The sequence below is a fragment of the Callospermophilus lateralis genome, chromosome 2, assembly GCF_048772815.1.
Source record: "Callospermophilus lateralis isolate mCalLat2 chromosome 2, mCalLat2.hap1, whole genome shotgun sequence".
Lineage (NCBI taxonomy): Eukaryota > Metazoa > Chordata > Mammalia > Rodentia > Sciuridae > Callospermophilus > Callospermophilus lateralis.
The window spans coordinates 109,508,755-109,526,938 of record NC_135306.1 but is presented as its reverse complement, the minus strand read 5'-3'; the positions used below and the strand labels follow the sequence as shown (position 1 = coordinate 109,526,938).

The window sequence follows — 18,184 nt, the reverse complement described above, 5'->3', positions numbered from 1 at the left end:
GGGGCTGCAGCTCAATGATAGCATGAGCAAGGCCCTGGGTTCCATCCTCAGTACTGCAAAAAAAAAAAAAAAAAAGTGTGTTGGGGGGGAATTCCTGAATAAAGAGACATAGGTAAGGCCAAGAATCAGTGACCCAAACATGTAAAAGATTTTTTTATCTCTGAGAAGATCCTTTGATATTTATCTGAAAGATAATCTAGCTAATACAAGAAGATAAACCTGAAGATTTTTAGACTTTCTGAGTTGCAGTCCTGGGCCTAAGAGCACATGCTGCCACGCTTGCAATTTACTGTACGTGAGTCATGTCAATAAGTGTATCTCAGAGGCTAAGTGCACACATCATTTTCAAGACTGGGGCTCCCCTCTCTGGGGACTGATAGGGAAAGTGTTTAGACCCATTAGAAAAATTTTACCTCAAATTTAAACTTAAGCTAGGCATGGTGGAACATGCCTGTAATTCAGGAGGCTGAGGCAGGAGGATCACAAATTCAAAACCAGCCTTAGCAACTTAGGGAGACCCTGTCTCAGAGTAAAAAATAAAAAGGACTGGGAGTGTGGCTCACTGAGAACACCCCTGGGTTCAATTGCCAATACAAATAAAAAATTAAACTTAAACCAGGACTTTTTCTTTCTAATCTTCCTTTTTTTCTATTTGCAGATGACCTAACACAGATACGTGAGTTTATGGTCCTTTAATTATGCTTTGTCTAAAGATGCAAATTGGTGGATTGTAAAGAAAGTAATCAAGAAAGATTAGCCTCAAAAACTGAGGGCCCCCCAAAAAACCAAACGCTGGATGTTTTCTTTGATATAAGGAGGCTGATTCATAGTGGGATAGGGAGCCAGAGCATGGGAGGAATAGAAGAACTCTAGAAAGGGCAGAGGGGTTGGAGGGGAAGGGAGGGGGCATGGGGTAATTAATGATGGTGGAATGTGAAGATCATTACTATCCAAAGTACATGTATGAAGACACAAATTGTATGAGTATATTATGTATACAACCAAAAAACAAAAGAACTGAGGGCCCCTCAACATTATGTGCCCAACTCCCATTTTAGAAAAGTTTCAAATAGGGACCTTCGTGGGGTTTTCTTTACTTCCGTCCTTCCCTCCCCAAGTTCCAATGTTCCTGCCTATAACTGAAGCCAGCTTTCAGAGGGTGATCCCTTCCTCACACACTCTCTAGCCAGTAGCGGGTAAAACCAGGATGTGAATTCTTACATTTTATTGATTCTTTTGTCATTAGTTTGACCTTTGGGGAATTTTTCTGGTTTCTCCCTCCAATTTCCTTTCTCTTTTCTCTCATTCCTCAGAATACAAAGTCTCCATCTCAGGAACTGATGTGATTCTGACATGCCCTCCAAAAACTCTGCAGGGTACAATAAATTGGGAAAGAAATGAAGGAAAACTAGAAGGCGAAAATGAAGAACAACTGTTACTGAAGAATTTTTCAGAAATGGATGACAGTGGTTATTACGCCTGCTACACAACCCCAAAAGAAAAAGAGAATATCCATTATCTATACCTGAGAGCTAGAGGTAACATGCTCCATGACTTCTCCAACCCAACTCACAGTCCTCTGATGTCCCAGGGCTTCCTTCTATACTCAACCCTGGGAGTGTCCAAGGCCACACAGCATCAGTATTTTCTAGAAAAGATTAAAAACCAATATGGGGCTGTTTGGATAATCTCAGTCAGCTCTTGTTCTAAAATAGCAACTTCCCAAGGGACAGGCTTGGGTCATTTGGATTGTGTCACACCCAGAATTACAATATGAGTTTATCTGATGCTTTATCCAGAGATACATTCTTTAGAGGGACTTGCAAAGGAAGTCAAAGCCACTGTTTTTAAACCGTCTAAACTAGATTATAATAATGAAATCACAAGGAGAGCTAACATTTATCGAGTGCTTATAAAATTTCAAGCACTGAACTTGCCAGGGATTTTTTTTCCATGTATTCTTCTCAAAAGCCATGTGAGTTAAGTACTACTTTATTACCATTTCGTAGATGAAGAAACAGAGATTTTGTGAGTCAAAAATACATTGCACAATTCCCATAACTAGTGAGTAATGAAGCTAGGACTTGAACCCAAGACCGTTGGACTATAGCTTGCTAATTGTTATCGTTGTTATAAATATATTGAAGGGAAGGGCCTGTGGCAAGTGTGTGAGTATTGAGGGGAAAATCGCCTTCATCTGTTCCTCCCTCTTCTCCAGTGCCCTGATATCTTCCCTTCTCTGTCATTTCTCTTCTCTCTGCCCCTGGTCCCGGTAGTGTGTGAGAACTGCGTAGAGGTGGATCTGACGGCTGTGGCCACAGTCATCGTAGTCGACATCATTGTCACTCTGGGCTTGCTGATGCTGGTTTATTACTGGAGCAAGAATAGAAAGGCCAAGTCCAAACCTGTGACACGTGGAACAGGCGCTGGTGGCAGGCCCAGGGGTAAGAGCTGTGTCAGAGAACATTCCCATCAAGGTGGCGTCCAGCCTGGGACAGGGTGGGCAAGTCCCCAGGAAAGTTGAAACTGCTTCCTTAGAACATTTACTGTTCTACCAAGATCTCCTTCTCCAAGACCACTCCTCTCCTTCCCACCCTAGAAAAGTGTGACCACACTTAGGGAAATGAAGGGCTTCCTCAAATGCTTATCAGTGCTCTGCAGTAATCAGATCCCACCCTCAGGCTGTGAGAAGAGAGACTTTGGGGTGTTCCTGCCTTTTCCTTTCTGTTCCCCCATGGAAAGAAATGATGGGAGAATTTGGACTAAGGAAAGTCACAAAATGATAAGTGCCGCAGTGCACCATCCAGACTTGTTTACAGACTCTAACAGATAAAAACAGTGTGGGGGTCCTTAGGGATGGGATTGAAGAAAGAAAATGAAAAGGGCACTGGATGGAAAATGGGAGATTGTGGAGGAGAGACGAAGGGGACTGTCACCTTGAGCTGGGTCTCAGTGGGGCACTCAGCACTGCAACATTGGGGTTCCCCCCTGGAAATGAATATTTCTCCCTTCCCTCCTCTGTAGGACAAAAGAAGGAGAGGCCACCACCTGTTCCCAACCCGGACTATGAGGTAACAGGGATGGAGTGGACAGGGAGAGGTGGGGAGAAAGAGCATGCCCTTCTAGGGGGGGGAGGGAACAGGTAGGACTGTCCCTCTCTCACCTGCCAGATACTTTGAAGGCCCTCACTCAGGGTTCCTAGGACAACTCACCATGGGACCACTTCTGCCTCTTTCATGGCAGAACAGACTAAGAGGTTGTGTGGCTTCCACACCAATGAAGAGGCCGGAGGGTGGGAATATACCCCTCTCTCTGGTTCATTCTTTGGCTGGGATATAGCCATGGGAACATCACATATGTGAGGTCTAATATGATAAATTCAAGACTGATGTTGCACTAGCATACACTAATGTAGTCAAACAGTTATTAAAATATGATAATGTTTCATTGGTAAGTAGCCCCAAGCCTCCTGCCATCGCACCCACACATACACTCTCAGACGTCACAGCCCATCCCTCTGCCTCTTGACCTGGTGACTAAGCAGCTAATGCCTGGCATAGGGGAGGACCACCAGAATTGTTCTCCTTGGTGGGTGGGTGTGCACTAATAGTTATCACATATTTTATTGTCACACCTGGACTCATTCTACAAATATTTAAGCATGTGATATTTACTTTCCCATGAGTAACTTCATTTAATCCTGACAAAAGCCCTGAGCACTTGCCTAGCATAAGAAAGGGTCTAGGTTCAAAACCCAGTATTTCTCTCCCTCTCTCTCTCTCTCTCTCTCTCTCTCTCTCTCTCTCTCTCTCACACACACACACACACACACAAACACCTGAGAGGTGAGTCTTTTTTTTTTAATTAATTTTTATTGTAGGTTGTTCAAAACATTACATAGTTCTTGATAAGGTGAGTCTTTAGACTCCCATTTTTAAAATAGGAAAGTTGAGGCTCACAGAAATACAGAATCCATGCAAGTCTACTACCTGTAAGGACCAACTTGGAATTCCCAGGTGCCTCCTGACTCCAAGCCCAACATCTTTCCACTGCACTACAGCTAGATCTCCAGAGCCATTCTCCCCCATGAGCTACTTCCTCCACCCTTCTAGCCACCCCTCTCTGTTCTACCCCCAGCCCATCCGGAAAGGCCAGCGGGACCTGTATTCTGGACTGAATCAGAGAGGAATTTGACAGCTCTGGAGGATCACCTACGTCTGCCTCTCCCTAGGCACCCTGCAATTCCTTGTTCCCTGGACAAGTTTTGGACCCTACAAGAAAATTGTTCTTCAGTCTCACGGTGAACTCACAACATCCTGCAGAATTGTCTTTGGCTCACTCCTTCCTGCCATCTCTACCTGCCGCCCAGTTCTAGGATTTTTCTGCTTCATTGTCCTTTGAAACATCATGGCTATTCAGCCCCTTACACCCAGCCTGCCTGTCAGGATATTTATTTCTGTGATTCACTCCTGGCCATTTCTTCCCTTCCCCGACACAGATATTTCTGCCTTCAAATCCCTCCTTTCTCTGCATATAAATTGTCCCTCATTCTGTAATCACAGTGGATTGGGAGGCTGAGGCAGGAGGATCTCAAGTTCGGAACTAGCCTCAGCAACTTAATGAGGCCCTAAACAACTCAGTGAGACCTTGTCTTTAAATAAAATATATAAAAGGGCTGGGGATGTGGCTCAGTATTTAAGTGCCTCTGGGTTCAATTCCCAGTACCAAAAAAAAAAAAAAAAAATGTTCCCTCATTACTAACAATTCCATTTAACTTTCCATTTTCCCAGCTCTCTCTCTCTCTGCAGCCTTCTTTGTGGGGGACTAGGTAAATGTTGGCAGAGGCCCTGTCCCATTCACAGATCCTGGCCCAGAGTCAGCCCTGAGCCCCCTTCCCTGGTTCTTACTGCAGGCTACTGGATGATCATTCGCAACTCCATGAATGCATGTAAGCTCCTCTCCACTGACAGAGAAAACAAATAAAGTGTGTTTGGCTGAAAGAATTGCTGTCCCTCTTTGCTGGCATGTCCTCAGAGTCTACCTTGCTTCACAAGATAACTCAGGTGCTCCCCACCTTTGGTTCCATTTAGTACTCACATTTAATATTCCATTTAGTACTGCAAGTACTACCTGTTTTTCTGGCTGGTAGAGGTATTATCTGAAGCTCTCTTTAAAGAGGGAAATGGAGGCAGGGATGGGGAGGAGCAGATACAGAAAGTTTAATTCCTCTTGGAGGAAAACGCCAAAGGTGGCAGAGAGTGACTGAGGGGTCCCTGATGGAGAAATCAGGTCATAAAATGGGCAAGATAGAAGTAATCCCAGCAGCTCGGGAGGCTGAGGCAGGAAGATCATGAGTTCAAAGTCAGCCTCAGCAACTTAGCGAGGCCCTAAGCAACTCAGTGAGACCCTGTGTCTAAATAAAATATTAAAAAAGACTGGGGATGTGGCTCAGTGGTTAGGCACCCCTGGGTTAAATCCCCCGTACCAAAAAAAAAGTCCATAAAAAGGTAGATCCAGGTAACAGAAATGAACAGTGGAGGTATAAGGGGGGCCTTGGGGATGGGACACAGGTTTCTGCAAGCTGCCAGGAAGAGCTGCTGAGCTGGGCTGGGCTGGGGGCAGTGGAGGAAGGAGGTACCCCTCCCTCCTGCTCTAGAGGCAGCTGCCTGCAGCTAGAAGCGCTGCGGTTAAGCCGCACAGGATGTGGGCTGAACTGGGATGGGGGGGTGCAGCAGCCGGGGCCCAGGCCAGTGTGGGAAGGCTACCTTCTCAGTCTCCCCTGGCTCACACTCAGCTTGCTGAGAGAGGAAGCCAGAGCATGAGCAAACTGTACTAGTCCAGCTCAAACCAGCTTGCTCTCTCTGCACTCAAAAATCTCCCTTGACCAAAGAGCTAATTACAAGTGTGACCACAGCTAAAATTACCTTTTGTGAATAGCGCAAAAGCGTGAGCATCCTGCACATGCTCAGCCTTGGGCTGTGGCTACAGATTCTGATTGTTGGCCCCTGTTGAAGGGTCACTTCTTTCCCTGTAAGCATCAGCACTTAAGCTCAGAGCCTCAGTGACCTTGCCCATCACTAACTGTTGATCAGTAGGCTGGCCCAGGGATGGCAGGTGTTGTCCCAGGTATATTTGATTATGCACAGTCAAGGGAAGACATAGCTCAGCATGATAAAGACAATAATAGCAGCTCACACTTATTGAGCACTTACTATGCTCCAGAAACTGTGCTTGACCCTTCATAGCTGTTATCTGATTTAATCTTTAGAATTAATCTGATTTAATCTTTAGAAGATAGATGTGTTGCTCTTGCTTTACAAATGAGGATAGTGAGGCTCAGAGAAGTTAGGTCTTTTGCTCAAGTCACAGTTAGTGAAGGGCAGGGCTGGAATCAATAGCCAGGGTTATCCAACTACAATGGTCTCAACATTTACCCTACTGATTGCGATCTAAGAACTGCTCTCCATCCTGTCAAATGTCCTTGGAAAAATAGATGAACAGGTTGAATGTGGAGTTAAAATAGAGAGCAGGGTTCCTACTTGGGGCAGAGACAGGATAAAGGTGAGGAAGATAAGCAGGATGCCAGGGATGCAGAAAGTAGGAGGGTTATACTTTTTAGAAGAACCACAGATTGCAGTAGGATTACAGTAAAGGTGGGCACAGTGGAGAGGGGTAATGGAGAATAAAGGAAAGATTAAAAAGAGAGAAGATCAATTTCTGACACTGGCCAAGATGGAGTAACAAGAATTGAATTTACCCTTCTGCCTAAACAATTAAAACATGAGACAAAAAAAAAAAAAAGTTAAAACACTTTTAAAGACATCGGACAACAGGCAACTGTGGACAATGATTCCTGAGAAATGGGAAGCATGGTGAATCCTAGGATTGCTCCGGTTTATGGTCTAGAAATAATTTCCATCTGTGTGGCTCAAGGAGGAAGAAATTAAGGAGAGCCCAGAGATCTCCCTGAGGGCAGACAAGGAAGATGTGAGGTCAATGAGTCTTGGAGGAGAGTTTGCAGGAGAGAGTGTAAGAGAAGAAAATTCTTAATAAGGACATCAGAGATCTGAAGAGGACCCCTGCAGTCTTCAGCTGAGTAGTGATCAATATACGCCAGAGAGGAAACTGCAAGAGGTCCAAGAACCACTTGAAAAAATTAGAGGCAGGGTCTCACACAGCACTAGAAATAACTGCTATGACCTCATAATTCAAGGGAGGTTAGGAAAAACTGTGTGCTCACATGACAGAAGAAGCAAGTGATCTCTCTAGAGTTTCTTCCATAAGGCCAATAATCATGTTCATGACCTGCTCACTTTCCAAAGGCCCCACCTCCTAATACTATCACCCCAGTGCTCAGGACTTCAACAAATTGCAGGGGGACGGGGTGATACGACATCCAGGTCATACAGTTATGAACAATTTTATGCCAATAAATTAAACAACTTAGATGGAAAGGATACACTCCTTGAGAAAGCTCATTGAAGATGAAATAGATATCCTGAATAGCCCTTTATTTATTAAATAAGTTGAATTTGTAGTTAAAAAACCTTTTCAAAAAGAAAATCCCCAGTCCAAATGGTTCTCTAGAGAAATCTATCAAAACTTTAAAGAAAAAATAGTGCCAATTCTATGCAAACTTGGGCAGAAAATTAAAGACTTATCCCATGGAAACCAGACTTACTTGTATTGATTAGTCTAGTTGATTTTATATGTCAACTTGGGCAGGCCACAGTGCCCAGATGTTTGATCAAATATACTTGAGTGTAGGCAATAACTTTCTCAATAGGACCCCCAAAGCTCAGGGAATAATGCCAAGTGTCAATAAATGATAGGGCATCTAATTAAAAAGTTTCTGCCCAGCATAGGAAACAATTAAGAATGTGAAGAGAAAACCTGCAGAATGGCAGAAAATCTTTGCTAGCTACTCTTCTGACAGAGGATTAATATCCAGAATATATAAAGAGTTCAAAAGACTTTAGCCCCAAAATCAAATAACTCAATTAATAAATGAATTAAATAGTTTCTCAAAAGAAGAAATACAAATGGCCAACAAATATATGAAAAAATATTCAACATCATTAGCAATTAAGGAAATGCAAATCAAAACTACACTGAGATTTCATCTCACACCAGTCAGAGTGGCAGTCATCAAGATTACAAATAATAAGGGTTGGGGTTGGGGTTCAGTGGTAGAGTGCTTGTCTAGCATGTGTGGGGCACTGGGTTCAATTCTCAGCATCACATATAAGTAAATAAAGGTCCAACAACAACTAAAAAATATATATTAAAAAAAGAAGAATACAAATAATAATAAGTGCTGGAGAGGGTGTGGAAAAAAATGAACACTTTTACATTGTTGAGATTGTAAATTTGTTCAACTACTAAGGAAATCATATGGGGGTTCCTCGAAATTTTCTCTACCATAGGATCCAGCTATACCATTTCTCAGTATTTATCCTGAAGAATTAAAGTCATCATATTACAGTGATCAATGCATACCCTTGTTTATAGCAGCACAATTCACAATAGCCAACTACAGAACCAGCCTAGATGTTCATCAATGTGCCGCAGTCGGGCTGGCTGCAGCAAAATAACCGGGGGGTGACGAACAACTTGTGTACCTTGATACAGCAGGAATGAAAGCCGTTTATTGTAGGACAGGAGTAGTATTTATACATTCCACACAGCTTATCTTAATTAGCATAAAATAGATACAGCAGTCAACCAATAAGAAATCTCCACACTTAATGGCTCGCTGGCATTACTTCACAAACCACTCCCTCTGGAATTTTGCCAGGCGCCATACAGACTTGTTTACAGACTCTAACATTTCTCTGGCAAAATGCCAGGCACCATCCTGACTTGTTTACAGACTCTAACATCAATGAATGAATGGATAAAGAAAATGGAAGATATATACACAATGGAAGTTTTATTCAGCAATAAAGAAAAAATGAAATTGTGTCATTTGCAGGCAAACAGATGGAACTAGAGATCATTATGGTAAGTGAAATAAGTCAAATTCAGAAGGTTAAGAGTTATATGTTTCCTCATATGTGGAAGCTAGAGAGAAAAAAGGAAAAGAAAGATGGGATGGAGCTAATGAAAATCAAAGGGAGATCAGTAGAGAAAGGGGAAGATGGGGAGGGAGGGGTAAGTGCTAGAGAGTGACATTGGCCAAATTATGTTGTTACATTGTATATTGTATGCATGTTCAAATATGTTACAACAAATCCCATCAGGATGTATAATAATGCACCAATAAAAAGAAGTGGAGGAAAAAAAAAGAAAAAAATACATATCTGGATGTTGCCATGACAATTCTAATCGCAAATTTTGACTAAAGCAGAATTGCCCTCCACAATATAAATGGACCTCATCCAATTGGTCAAAAGCCTTTGGAGAAAACAGATTGAGGTCCTCTAAAGAAGAGCGGATACTGCCTCTAGGCTCTCTTTGGACAGCTAAGCCATCAACTCTTTCCTGGATCTCCAGCCTGCCAGCATACCCTGCAGATTGTGAACATACCAGACTCTACAAATACATCATCCAACTTCTCTAGGGAAACAGAACCAATAAGAGATGAATATATGTGGTTGCCTGTTCTTTGGAGAACCCTAATATACCCTGAGATCTAAACCAAAGACATAAGAAAACCACAGACCAAAATCCCTCGTGAATATAGATCCTCCTTCCATATTTTTTTCTTTGCCAGTCAGCAGTATTTGAGTAAGCTGATCAGTTTCATGAAAACTAGACTTACCAGGATGACCAAAGAAGGACGTGCAATCCCTGCCCTTGATCTGGGAACAGGATGGCCTGGGTCAGCACTAGCCCATAAAAGAGTTTTGGTGCACATTAAAGGAGTTACATCTTCTGGGTAGACACAGCCACACACCAATTCACACTGCTCTATGAGTGGCACCTGGGAAGGATCAGAGCTCCGACTCCAGGTGCCATCATATAGGGCATAACCTGCAGGCAGTGGTAGTCCTGAAGGGCGGTGCTCAGTAGTGGTGTGGGCAGAAGATGGTGACCTAGCTATCCTGGTGCAGCTCCTTTTCTTGCTCCAAAGGACTAGTTTGATTCATCTGGATGAGTTCAAGTGGAAAGGATCCCTTCTCACCACTTGCAATGGTTTGGCTGAAGAGGGAGACCTCTCTAATGGAAGATAATCTTTTGGGTCCAAGTGTGCAGATGGCTGTGCTCCCCTGCTGCAGCTTCCAAGTAGGCTTTCATGGTTTAACTAGGAAGGAACCCAGTGTTGAGTCTTAATTCTGAAAAAATATGCTGTCAATCTGGCTATAGGTGAAGTTTGTATTTTCCCTCTCGATCTTCACCAATTCTCACATTATCTTGGTGCAATCTGTATCCAAGAAGTGAAGCAAATGCAAATGTGGTGAACATTCTCCATTACCAAAATGGGAAAACCACCCTATCTCCTCATCAAAATGCTTACACCAGGAAATCAGCTCTCTTTCTCTCAGAGGCTCAGCTCTGCTGCCTTTGGCCCAGGCAGTATATAGAGTCTTCCAGCAAAAGAGAGGAACTGGCAAGAGGAAACCACCAGGCAATCCCAAATCTTCCCTCCCTCCTTGCCCCACAATACCAGGGACTGACTCTATGGCACTCTTATCACCGAGCTGCCCAATCCCAGCCCTTTTTAATTTGTATTCTGATACAGAGTCTCATTAAATTTCTTAGGGCTTTGCTAAATTGCTGAGGCTAGCCTTGAACTCACTATCATCCTACCACATCCTCCTGAATTGCTGGGATTACAGACACATGCCACTGTACCCAGCTGGTCCCAGGAGCTTAACAAAATTTCTTATCACAACTTTAGCAAATTTAATTCAATAATATAAGCAAGATTAATACATGATGACCAAGAAGAACTCTTTCAGGAAAGCAAGATTGGTTTAACTTATCATATGAACAGACTAAAAAAAGTAAAATCATATAATTATCCTATGGCCACATTAGACACACTTGACAATATCCCATGTGTGGTTTTTTGTTTGTTTGTTTGTTTGTTTGTTTGTTATTAAAATATTTATTTTTTAGTTGTTGTTGGACACAATACCTTTATTTATTTTTATGTGGTACTGAGGATTGAACCCAGGGCCTCACATGTGCCAGGTGAGCACCCGACCACTGAGCCACAACCCCAGCCCCCTCTCACATCTATTTTTGATAAAAATTCTCAGCAAAGTAGAAAGAGAGAAAAAAAACTTCCTCAGTCTGTTAAAGGATATCTCAGAAAAACCTTAAGCTAACGTGCTTCATGATGAAGGACACTGCTTTCCACTAAGTTGGTCACAAGGCAAGGATGTCTTCCTCTCCACCTCTGTTCCAATGTTACTGGAGTGTGTAGCCAACCCAGTAAGCTAAGACACAGACATAAATCACATGCAGTCACAAAGGGAAAAGTTCGACCATCTTTATTAACAGATGACAAGGTCATTGGAAAAGAATCCACAGGAAAAGTAACTAGAATTAATGAGTGAGCTTTGCAAGTATTCAAGGTCCAAGATCAATACACAAAAATCAATTTAGTTCTAAACACTAGCAATGAACAATTTGAAATTGAAATTTTTAAAATACCACATACAACAGCATGAAAAATATAAAATAGGAATAAATCTTGACAAAAGACATGAATATGGATTAGAAGACTCAATATTGTTAGGATGTTGACTTTCCCCAAATCAATCTGTAAATTCAATGCAATCCTGATCAAAATCCAGATAGGCATTTTTGTAGTAATTGAAAAGCCAATTCAAATGCAAGAGCTGAGAATCTAGAGCAGTCAAAACAACTTTCTTTAAAAAAGAATGTCCCCGCTGGGCGGGGTGGTACACCCCTGTAATCCCAGCTGCTCAGGAGGCTGAGGCAGGAGGATCCTGAGTTCAAAGCCATCCTCACCAAAAGTGAGGTGCTAAGCAATTCAGTTAGACCCTGTCTCTAAATAAAATACAAAAAGGGCTGGGAATGTGGCTAAGTGGTTGAGTATCCCTGAGTTCAATCATGGTACCAAAAAGAAAAAGAATATCCCCGTCATTTATACAAAAAAAGCATATATTTTGCATATTGACTAGCATCTGAAAGTTCATAGCAGCTTTATTTGCATAGCCTAAACCAATAAACAACTAAAAAACCATCAATAGGTACAAAGATAAACAAACCGTGGTATATCCACACAGTGAGTACTCTTGAACAATAAAAAGGAATGAACTATTAATGCATGCAACAAAATGCATGGTTCTCTAAATAATTATGCTGAGTGTAAGAAGCCAGACAAAAAGGGTACATATATTATTTCAGTTATATAAAACTCTAGGAAAATGAAAACTACAGTGACTGAAAGCAGATCAGTGGTGCCTGGGGAAAGAGAAATGAGGAGAAGGATCTTCTCAGGGTGCCGAATATTTTTCATTATCTTGATTGTTGATATTTCACAAGTACATATATAGGTATGTCCTTGAAAACTTGCAAAATTGATCAGTGATAGAGCTCATTCTTACCATATATGAGGCCCTGGGTTGAATACCCAGCACACACACAAAAAAAAATGCATTTCATATTTAAAGTATGGACAATTTATTCTTTATTTTTTTAGTTGCCGATTACCTTTATTTTATTTATTTATATGTGGTGCTAAGAATCGAACCCAGTGCCTCACACATACCAAGCAAGTGCGCTACCACTGAGCCACAGCCACAGCCCCATGGACAATTTATTCTTGTTTCCTGTTGTTTAAAAAAAGAGAGAGGAACACACACAAAAAGAGAGAGAGAGAGGAGAGAAAGAGAAAGCCCAGAAGGGACACAATTTTCCAAAAAGCTCAGATGGAGGGTAGTAAGTGTTTCTAAACCTCAATTTCACATCAGAATCACTGTAGGTAGCTTTTAAACACCTGGGGCCCATGTGGCAGTGGGGGCAGGTATGGAGCAAGAATGGTTAATGGGTGCAGTTGGATAGGAGGAATCATTTCTAATGTCCTATAGCATAGTAGGATAACTAGGATTGACAAATACTTAATTATATATTTTAAAATAGCTAATAGGATTTTGAATATTCATAACACAAAGAAACGACAAATATTTGAGGCAATAAGTAAACCAGTTACCCCCATCTGATCAGTACGCACCGTATACATGCATTGAAACATTGTGCAATATCCCCCAAATTTTACAATTATTATGTAGCAATTAAAAAATTTTAGTACCTTTATTTTATGTATTTCTTTTTTTTTTATATGTATTTCTTTTTATGTGATGCTGAGGATGGAACCCAGTGCCTCACACATGCTAGGCAAGTGCTCTACCACTAAGCCACAACCCCAACTTAATTTTTTAAGTCCTAGGGCCCATCTGCAACCCAGATCTGTAAATTTAGAAGGTGGCATCCAGGCATCCATATTTTTTTAACTCCCTCAGAGATTCCAACATGTAGCCAGTGTTGAGAACTGGTGGATGTGGGATATAAGCAAATTTGAAGAAAGCAAGGTATAAGGAAGCATGCAGGGCATGAAAAGGATCCAAAGTGTAGGGGAAATACAGGCCGAGGAAGGGATGCCCACAGTAGAGGAGTTCAGTGGGAAAGGAGGATCTAGGGAGAATTATAGTGGTTGGAATTTAAAAGCAAGGAAAAAAACATGCCTGTGAATGAAGCATGTGTACATTGAAACTTTATTCTGTCTCTGATGAAATGAATGTCTGCAAGTAAAGACAGGTCTTGAGGAAGGAAAGATAGGTATGCTGGGAAAAGGGGGACTGAGACCTCCTCACAGTTCTGGCTACTATTCAACAGCGTCCTAAAGCCAAGGTCAGACCCTTAGTAGCACTGGGACTTTGTCACACACAACACTCTGTGAGTTTTGGAGAAAAATGAGTCCTTTGATGTCTCTGCCACCCCCACTTGTGACATCATGGAAACTTCTTTGTGACTGGCTCCTAAACACAGCAGCCAGCCCTCATCCGTGGTGAGGCAGCTAAAAGTGTGACAGGCTTGTGATAAGGGACTGGAGTCAACAAGTGGCAGAGGAGGATGGTAGGACAGACCCTTTCACCCTGGAAGCCCACTGGACTAGCAACAAGATGGGTTCCAGGGTGGGAGATGGCCCCTCACAGTGTCCATGTGTGACAGAGGAAGGGAAAAGATGAAGGGAGGCAGGGAGGGCCAAATCCCAGCCAAGTCAGGACAACTCCCATGCCCTGCCTCAGAGCCTTGAAAAGTGCAGGCACCTGCTGGGTTAAAGGGGACATCTTTATTGGCTGAGCAAAGAGAGAAGGCACAGTTGATAGTGATGCTTCTAGAAGCCACTGGGTCTCAGGGTCACTTGTTCGAAGCCCAGTTTCCTCCAAGACGGCTGTACTGACCATCATCATGATCTCGGAGAGGCTAAGAGGTGAAAAGGGAGACTGTGAGACAGGGTCAAAGCTCTTCTGCCCTCTCCAGACACCCTCAATGAAGGCTTCCTTCTTGAACGTTCCACAAATGCACATGACACATAGTGTCAGCTTCTCCATTCCCACTCACTCCTCCTCCTGATCTTGTCTCCCTCCTCTCAGGGCTCACCTGATAGAGCTGCTCGTTCCTCAGTAGAGTTTGAGTGTCCACAGCTAGAAAAACAAGGGAAGGAGTATCATTAGGGGTGAGGGGGGAAGGGATAATGATACCCATGAAAGCTACAGAGGGGTCTGCAGCTGGTCATATCCTCCCATGCCCTCAAAAGTCTACCTGAGCAATATGGGTGCACAAGTTTTTTCAATATCCAGTGGTAGAACATGGCAAGAATGACCCCCAGATGAGACCAAATCTACCACCAGCCCCATTCTTCAGAAGGAGCATGAGTTTGTTGATTCATATTCTCTGTTTCTCTACTAACCTCCAGAGAGCCTTCCAGTCTCATGGCCTGTAAAGCAGTAGACTCCCAAAGCAAGGAGCAGAGTGGCAATAATGTCAGCAACGATGATGCCAGCCAGGGTGCCTGGGTGCAGCTCCACACAGTTCTGGCACACTGGGGAAGAGGAGGAGTAGAGAGTTTCCAAGATCCGGGAACCATATCTGCCTCCTGTGGCAGCCCTAGGATCCCTCATACTAAGACCCAAACTTCATTAAGATCCTACTGATGGCCTTGCTATATCCATCTCTCCCCTATCCCAAGGAATTCCCGAAGAGACCCAAGAAGTAATCTCGGCTTGATAGAACCTTAAACTAGGTAATGGGCTAAATCCCTCTGCCAACCAAGCCTGTGGTAACAAGGCCCCTACCACTCTGCCTTGCTGGATCAAGCTCTCTCTCCCTCTCTGAAGACCTCCAGATTTGACTCATGACATTACAAGAGTAACCCCAGTTTATTTAGAGAACAGATTGTTTCATTTCAGAGGCCCGCCATTCCAATCCAATGGATCCAGGAGGCACATACTTCGATAATATATTTGCACAGTGGACTTCCTCTTGTCAGTCCCTTCACACACATACATTCCTCGTGGGTCCAGGATGCGTTTTCCCAAGTCCAGATTTTTATTGACTGCTAACTCTGTTCCCACTGTGCCTTCTAGCCACATGACACTGGAATTGCATTGCAAAAGCACCTTGTCCTCAATTTCCTGCACAGAGGGTCTCACACTCCAGGGGCTCACTAAGGGAAAGAAAAATACCATAATCAGAGACAGCTGTTTGGTCTACACCAGACCCCTATTCTGCTGAGGATCACTTTGGGAGTACAGAATAGTCATGGTTTCTAATGAGAGAGGCAGAAGTGATAAGAGAAAGAGTTCAGGAAGTGAACTGCAGATCAGGAAGGTTATGAAGCCGTAGGAGAAGCAGAGAGCAGGCCCTGAGGGACTTGGGGCAAAAGAAGAAGCCGTGAAGCTGGGTTGATCCAAGAACCTTCCTGAAAATGCATTCAGACCACTGATTAGAAGGAGGGGAGAATAGACTGCTGCAGTTCCCAGGAAACTTGGAAAGGCTCAAGAATGTTCCCAGGTTGGAGAGGTCTGCAATTATTCTACTAGAAGTCTTCTAATTCTACTCCCCCATCAATCCCCTATAACACTACCACTTCAACGACTCATCCTCTTTCCTCCCCCTTGTCTCTTCCCCAATATCCACCAGAGGAATGGGGCACTCACTCCTCAAGCCTTCCCCAGGCTTTAGATGATGGCTGGAGTGGGCAGTTGCTGCTATAAACTACCAGCCCAGCGATCCAGATTTACGAGAGCAAATCCCATGTAAAGATTTTCAGTTGTTTCACACTTGCTTATGAGAAGAAGGACAGAAAAAAAATATTTATCAAATTTATTATTAAGGCTTCACACACAAATCTTGTGGGGAGTTTAAGGCCAGAGGTGAGTCCAGATCCTTTCTAGAGCCACTGAATTTCTTTGACAGCCTGAGAGCATCTCCACAAGGGCACTGGAATCTATAATACCCATCCCAGGGAAAAGTGAAACTTATGTTCTCCCTGAGCTTCATACTCAGGGATTTGGATATAAAAACATTCTTAGAAAATAGTTATTTCTCCTGCACCTGAAGCAAGTCAGGAGTATATGTGTGCACACTCAAGGAGACATGTGTATATCAAGTACTTTACTTCCTAGAGCCATGTCTTCTTTGGAATTGTTTCTAGCAGAATTGCTGGGTGTTCCAGGGTTGCTGTGAATTAGGATGACTATTTAACCCAGTTTTCCTGAGAGTAAGAGGATTCTGGGACATGGAATTTTCAGAGTTCTCTTGTTTTGTTTTCTTTTGTTTTGTGGTACTGGAGATTAAACCCAGGGCCTTACACATGCTAGTCTAGTGCTCTGTCACTAAGCTACATCCCCAGCTCCATTTCAGTTTACTTTTTTTCTTTTTTTTTTTTTTTTTGAGACAGTGTCTCAGTATGTTGCCCAGGCTGGTTTTGAAATTCTCCTACTTCAAGGAAATCTCCTCCTTCACCTTCCTAAGCAGCTGTGATTCTGTTTTAAAAGGAACCTAAGACAAGAGCTGGGTGCAGTGAAGCACACCAGTAATCCCAGCTGCTAGGAGACTGAGACAGAAGAACAACAAGTTCAAGGTCAGCCTCTACAATTTAACAGGATCCTCTCTTAAGATAAATAAAAATTAAAAAAAGGGCTGTGGGTGTAGCTCTGTTAGATCACCTCTGGGTTCAATCTCCCAAACCACAACAAACAGGGATGTATTGGTATACTATTGACCATGTAATGATCTCCACACACCAATCTGCCCTTCTGCTTTCTCAACCTAAAATTAATTTTTCTCTTAAAGCATTCCCCTGAGTCCTGGAACATGACTCCAGATGGTCATATAATGATGGACAAATCAATAAGAGCCCTGAAAATACTGGAAGGAGTGCACATAGTTCCACTAAGGCACACACATACTGAACAATTTCCTACAGATCTCTGGCCTAAGCTCTTTAAAGAGAGACATTTAGGGCCAACATGTGCCCTGGCTAGAGTAAGTTGAAGCTAAGCACCTCTTTTCTACTTCTCAGCCCTGCCCTCCTGACACCTAGGGTGTTGTTCTCAATGGAACAACATTGAGAAGCACTTTCCAATGGACCTCTCTCCCAGTAGTAATATCCTTTGCAGGGACCTTCCGCCACCTGCTTGGAGAAGCCTTACTTACCTTGATGGAGAATGGCAGCCAGTATCAGATGGGACAGAAACCTGCTGAGTTCCATTTTTTGGTAGAATTCACCCAGCAGACAGAGCCAGGTCAAGGAACTACCAGCCAGAGTGAAAGATACCTTCCCCCAAATGATTCATGGGTATGCGGAAAAAGTAAAGAGTGGGGGAGGAACTGTAAGATGTCTGCCTCTCTGCTCTCTGCCTTTGATGAAAGGAGTAGGTCAGGGGTGGGGTAGGAAGGAAGCAGTTGCAAATTGTTCTTTCTCTGAGCAGGGAGCTTGGGGTTGGGACGGAAGTCAAAGTAGAGAATATAGAGAAGGTTGCCTGGACTTCTAGGAGGTGAATGGAGATTTAGGACAACCTTTCCTGAGTCATTGGTGAAAAATGAGAACTTCACAGTCCCTGTTGACAACCTAACTACATTTACTTACTAGTTAAAAACTGCCACCTCTCACAGCCCCTTGAGAGAAGGTATGACCCCCATTGTACAATCCTATCAGCTAGGTTCCTCCCATTTCTGGTATTTCTCAGGACCCTTCCCT

The 18,184-nt window shown here is 43.1% G+C and overlaps 2 protein-coding genes across 2 annotated transcripts; one reads left to right on the top strand and one right to left on the bottom strand.

Annotated features, from left to right (window-relative positions):
• Positions 1 to 437: 437 nt before the first annotated feature.
• Cd3e (CD3 epsilon subunit of T-cell receptor complex) lies at positions 438 to 4,959 on the top strand. Its single transcript, XM_076841829.2, has 6 exons — positions 438 to 453; positions 659 to 676; positions 1,314 to 1,538; positions 2,277 to 2,444; positions 3,025 to 3,071; positions 4,138 to 4,959. The coding sequence occupies exons 1-6, from the start codon at positions 438 to 440 to the stop codon at positions 4,192 to 4,194; spliced, it is 531 nt and encodes a 176-aa protein (XP_076697944.1). The 3' UTR covers positions 4,195 to 4,959.
• An 8,412-nt stretch (positions 4,960 to 13,371) lies between these two features.
• On the bottom strand, positions 13,372 to 17,752 carry Cd3d (CD3 delta subunit of T-cell receptor complex). Its single transcript, XM_076843717.2, has 5 exons — positions 17,641 to 17,752; positions 15,431 to 15,646; positions 14,891 to 15,022; positions 14,581 to 14,624; positions 13,372 to 14,403 (listed from the first exon to the last, which is right to left on the bottom strand). The coding sequence occupies exons 1-5, from the start codon at positions 17,693 to 17,695 to the stop codon at positions 14,338 to 14,340; spliced, it is 513 nt and encodes a 170-aa protein (XP_076699832.2). The 5' UTR covers positions 17,696 to 17,752; the 3' UTR covers positions 13,372 to 14,337.
• Between the last annotated feature and the right edge of the window lie 432 nt (positions 17,753 to 18,184).

What these genes read in the sequence shown, in the direction of transcription:
- Cd3e (XM_076841829.2), top strand. An exon ending in TCTATACCTGAGAGCTAGAG is followed by an intron (nt 1,539 to 2,276) that starts GTAACATGCTCC and finishes TGGTCCCGGTAG; the next exon opens with TGTGTGAGAACTGCGTAGAG. An exon ending in TTCCCAACCCGGACTATGAG is followed by an intron (nt 3,072 to 4,137) that starts GTAACAGGGATG and finishes TTCTACCCCCAG; the next exon opens with CCCATCCGGAAAGGCCAGCG.
- Cd3d (XM_076843717.2), bottom strand. Translation starts at nt 17,695, where the DNA reads ATGGAACTCAGCAGGTTTCTGTCCCATCTGATACTGGCTGCCATTCTC. An exon ending in GGCTGCCATTCTCCATCAAG is followed by an intron (nt 15,647 to 17,640) that starts GTAAGTAAGGCT and finishes TCTTTCCCTTAG; the next exon opens with TGAGCCCCTGGAGTGTGAGA. An exon ending in TGTGCAAATATATTATCGAA is followed by an intron (nt 15,023 to 15,430) that starts GTATGTGCCTCC and finishes CCTCTTCCCCAG; the next exon opens with TGTGCCAGAACTGTGTGGAG.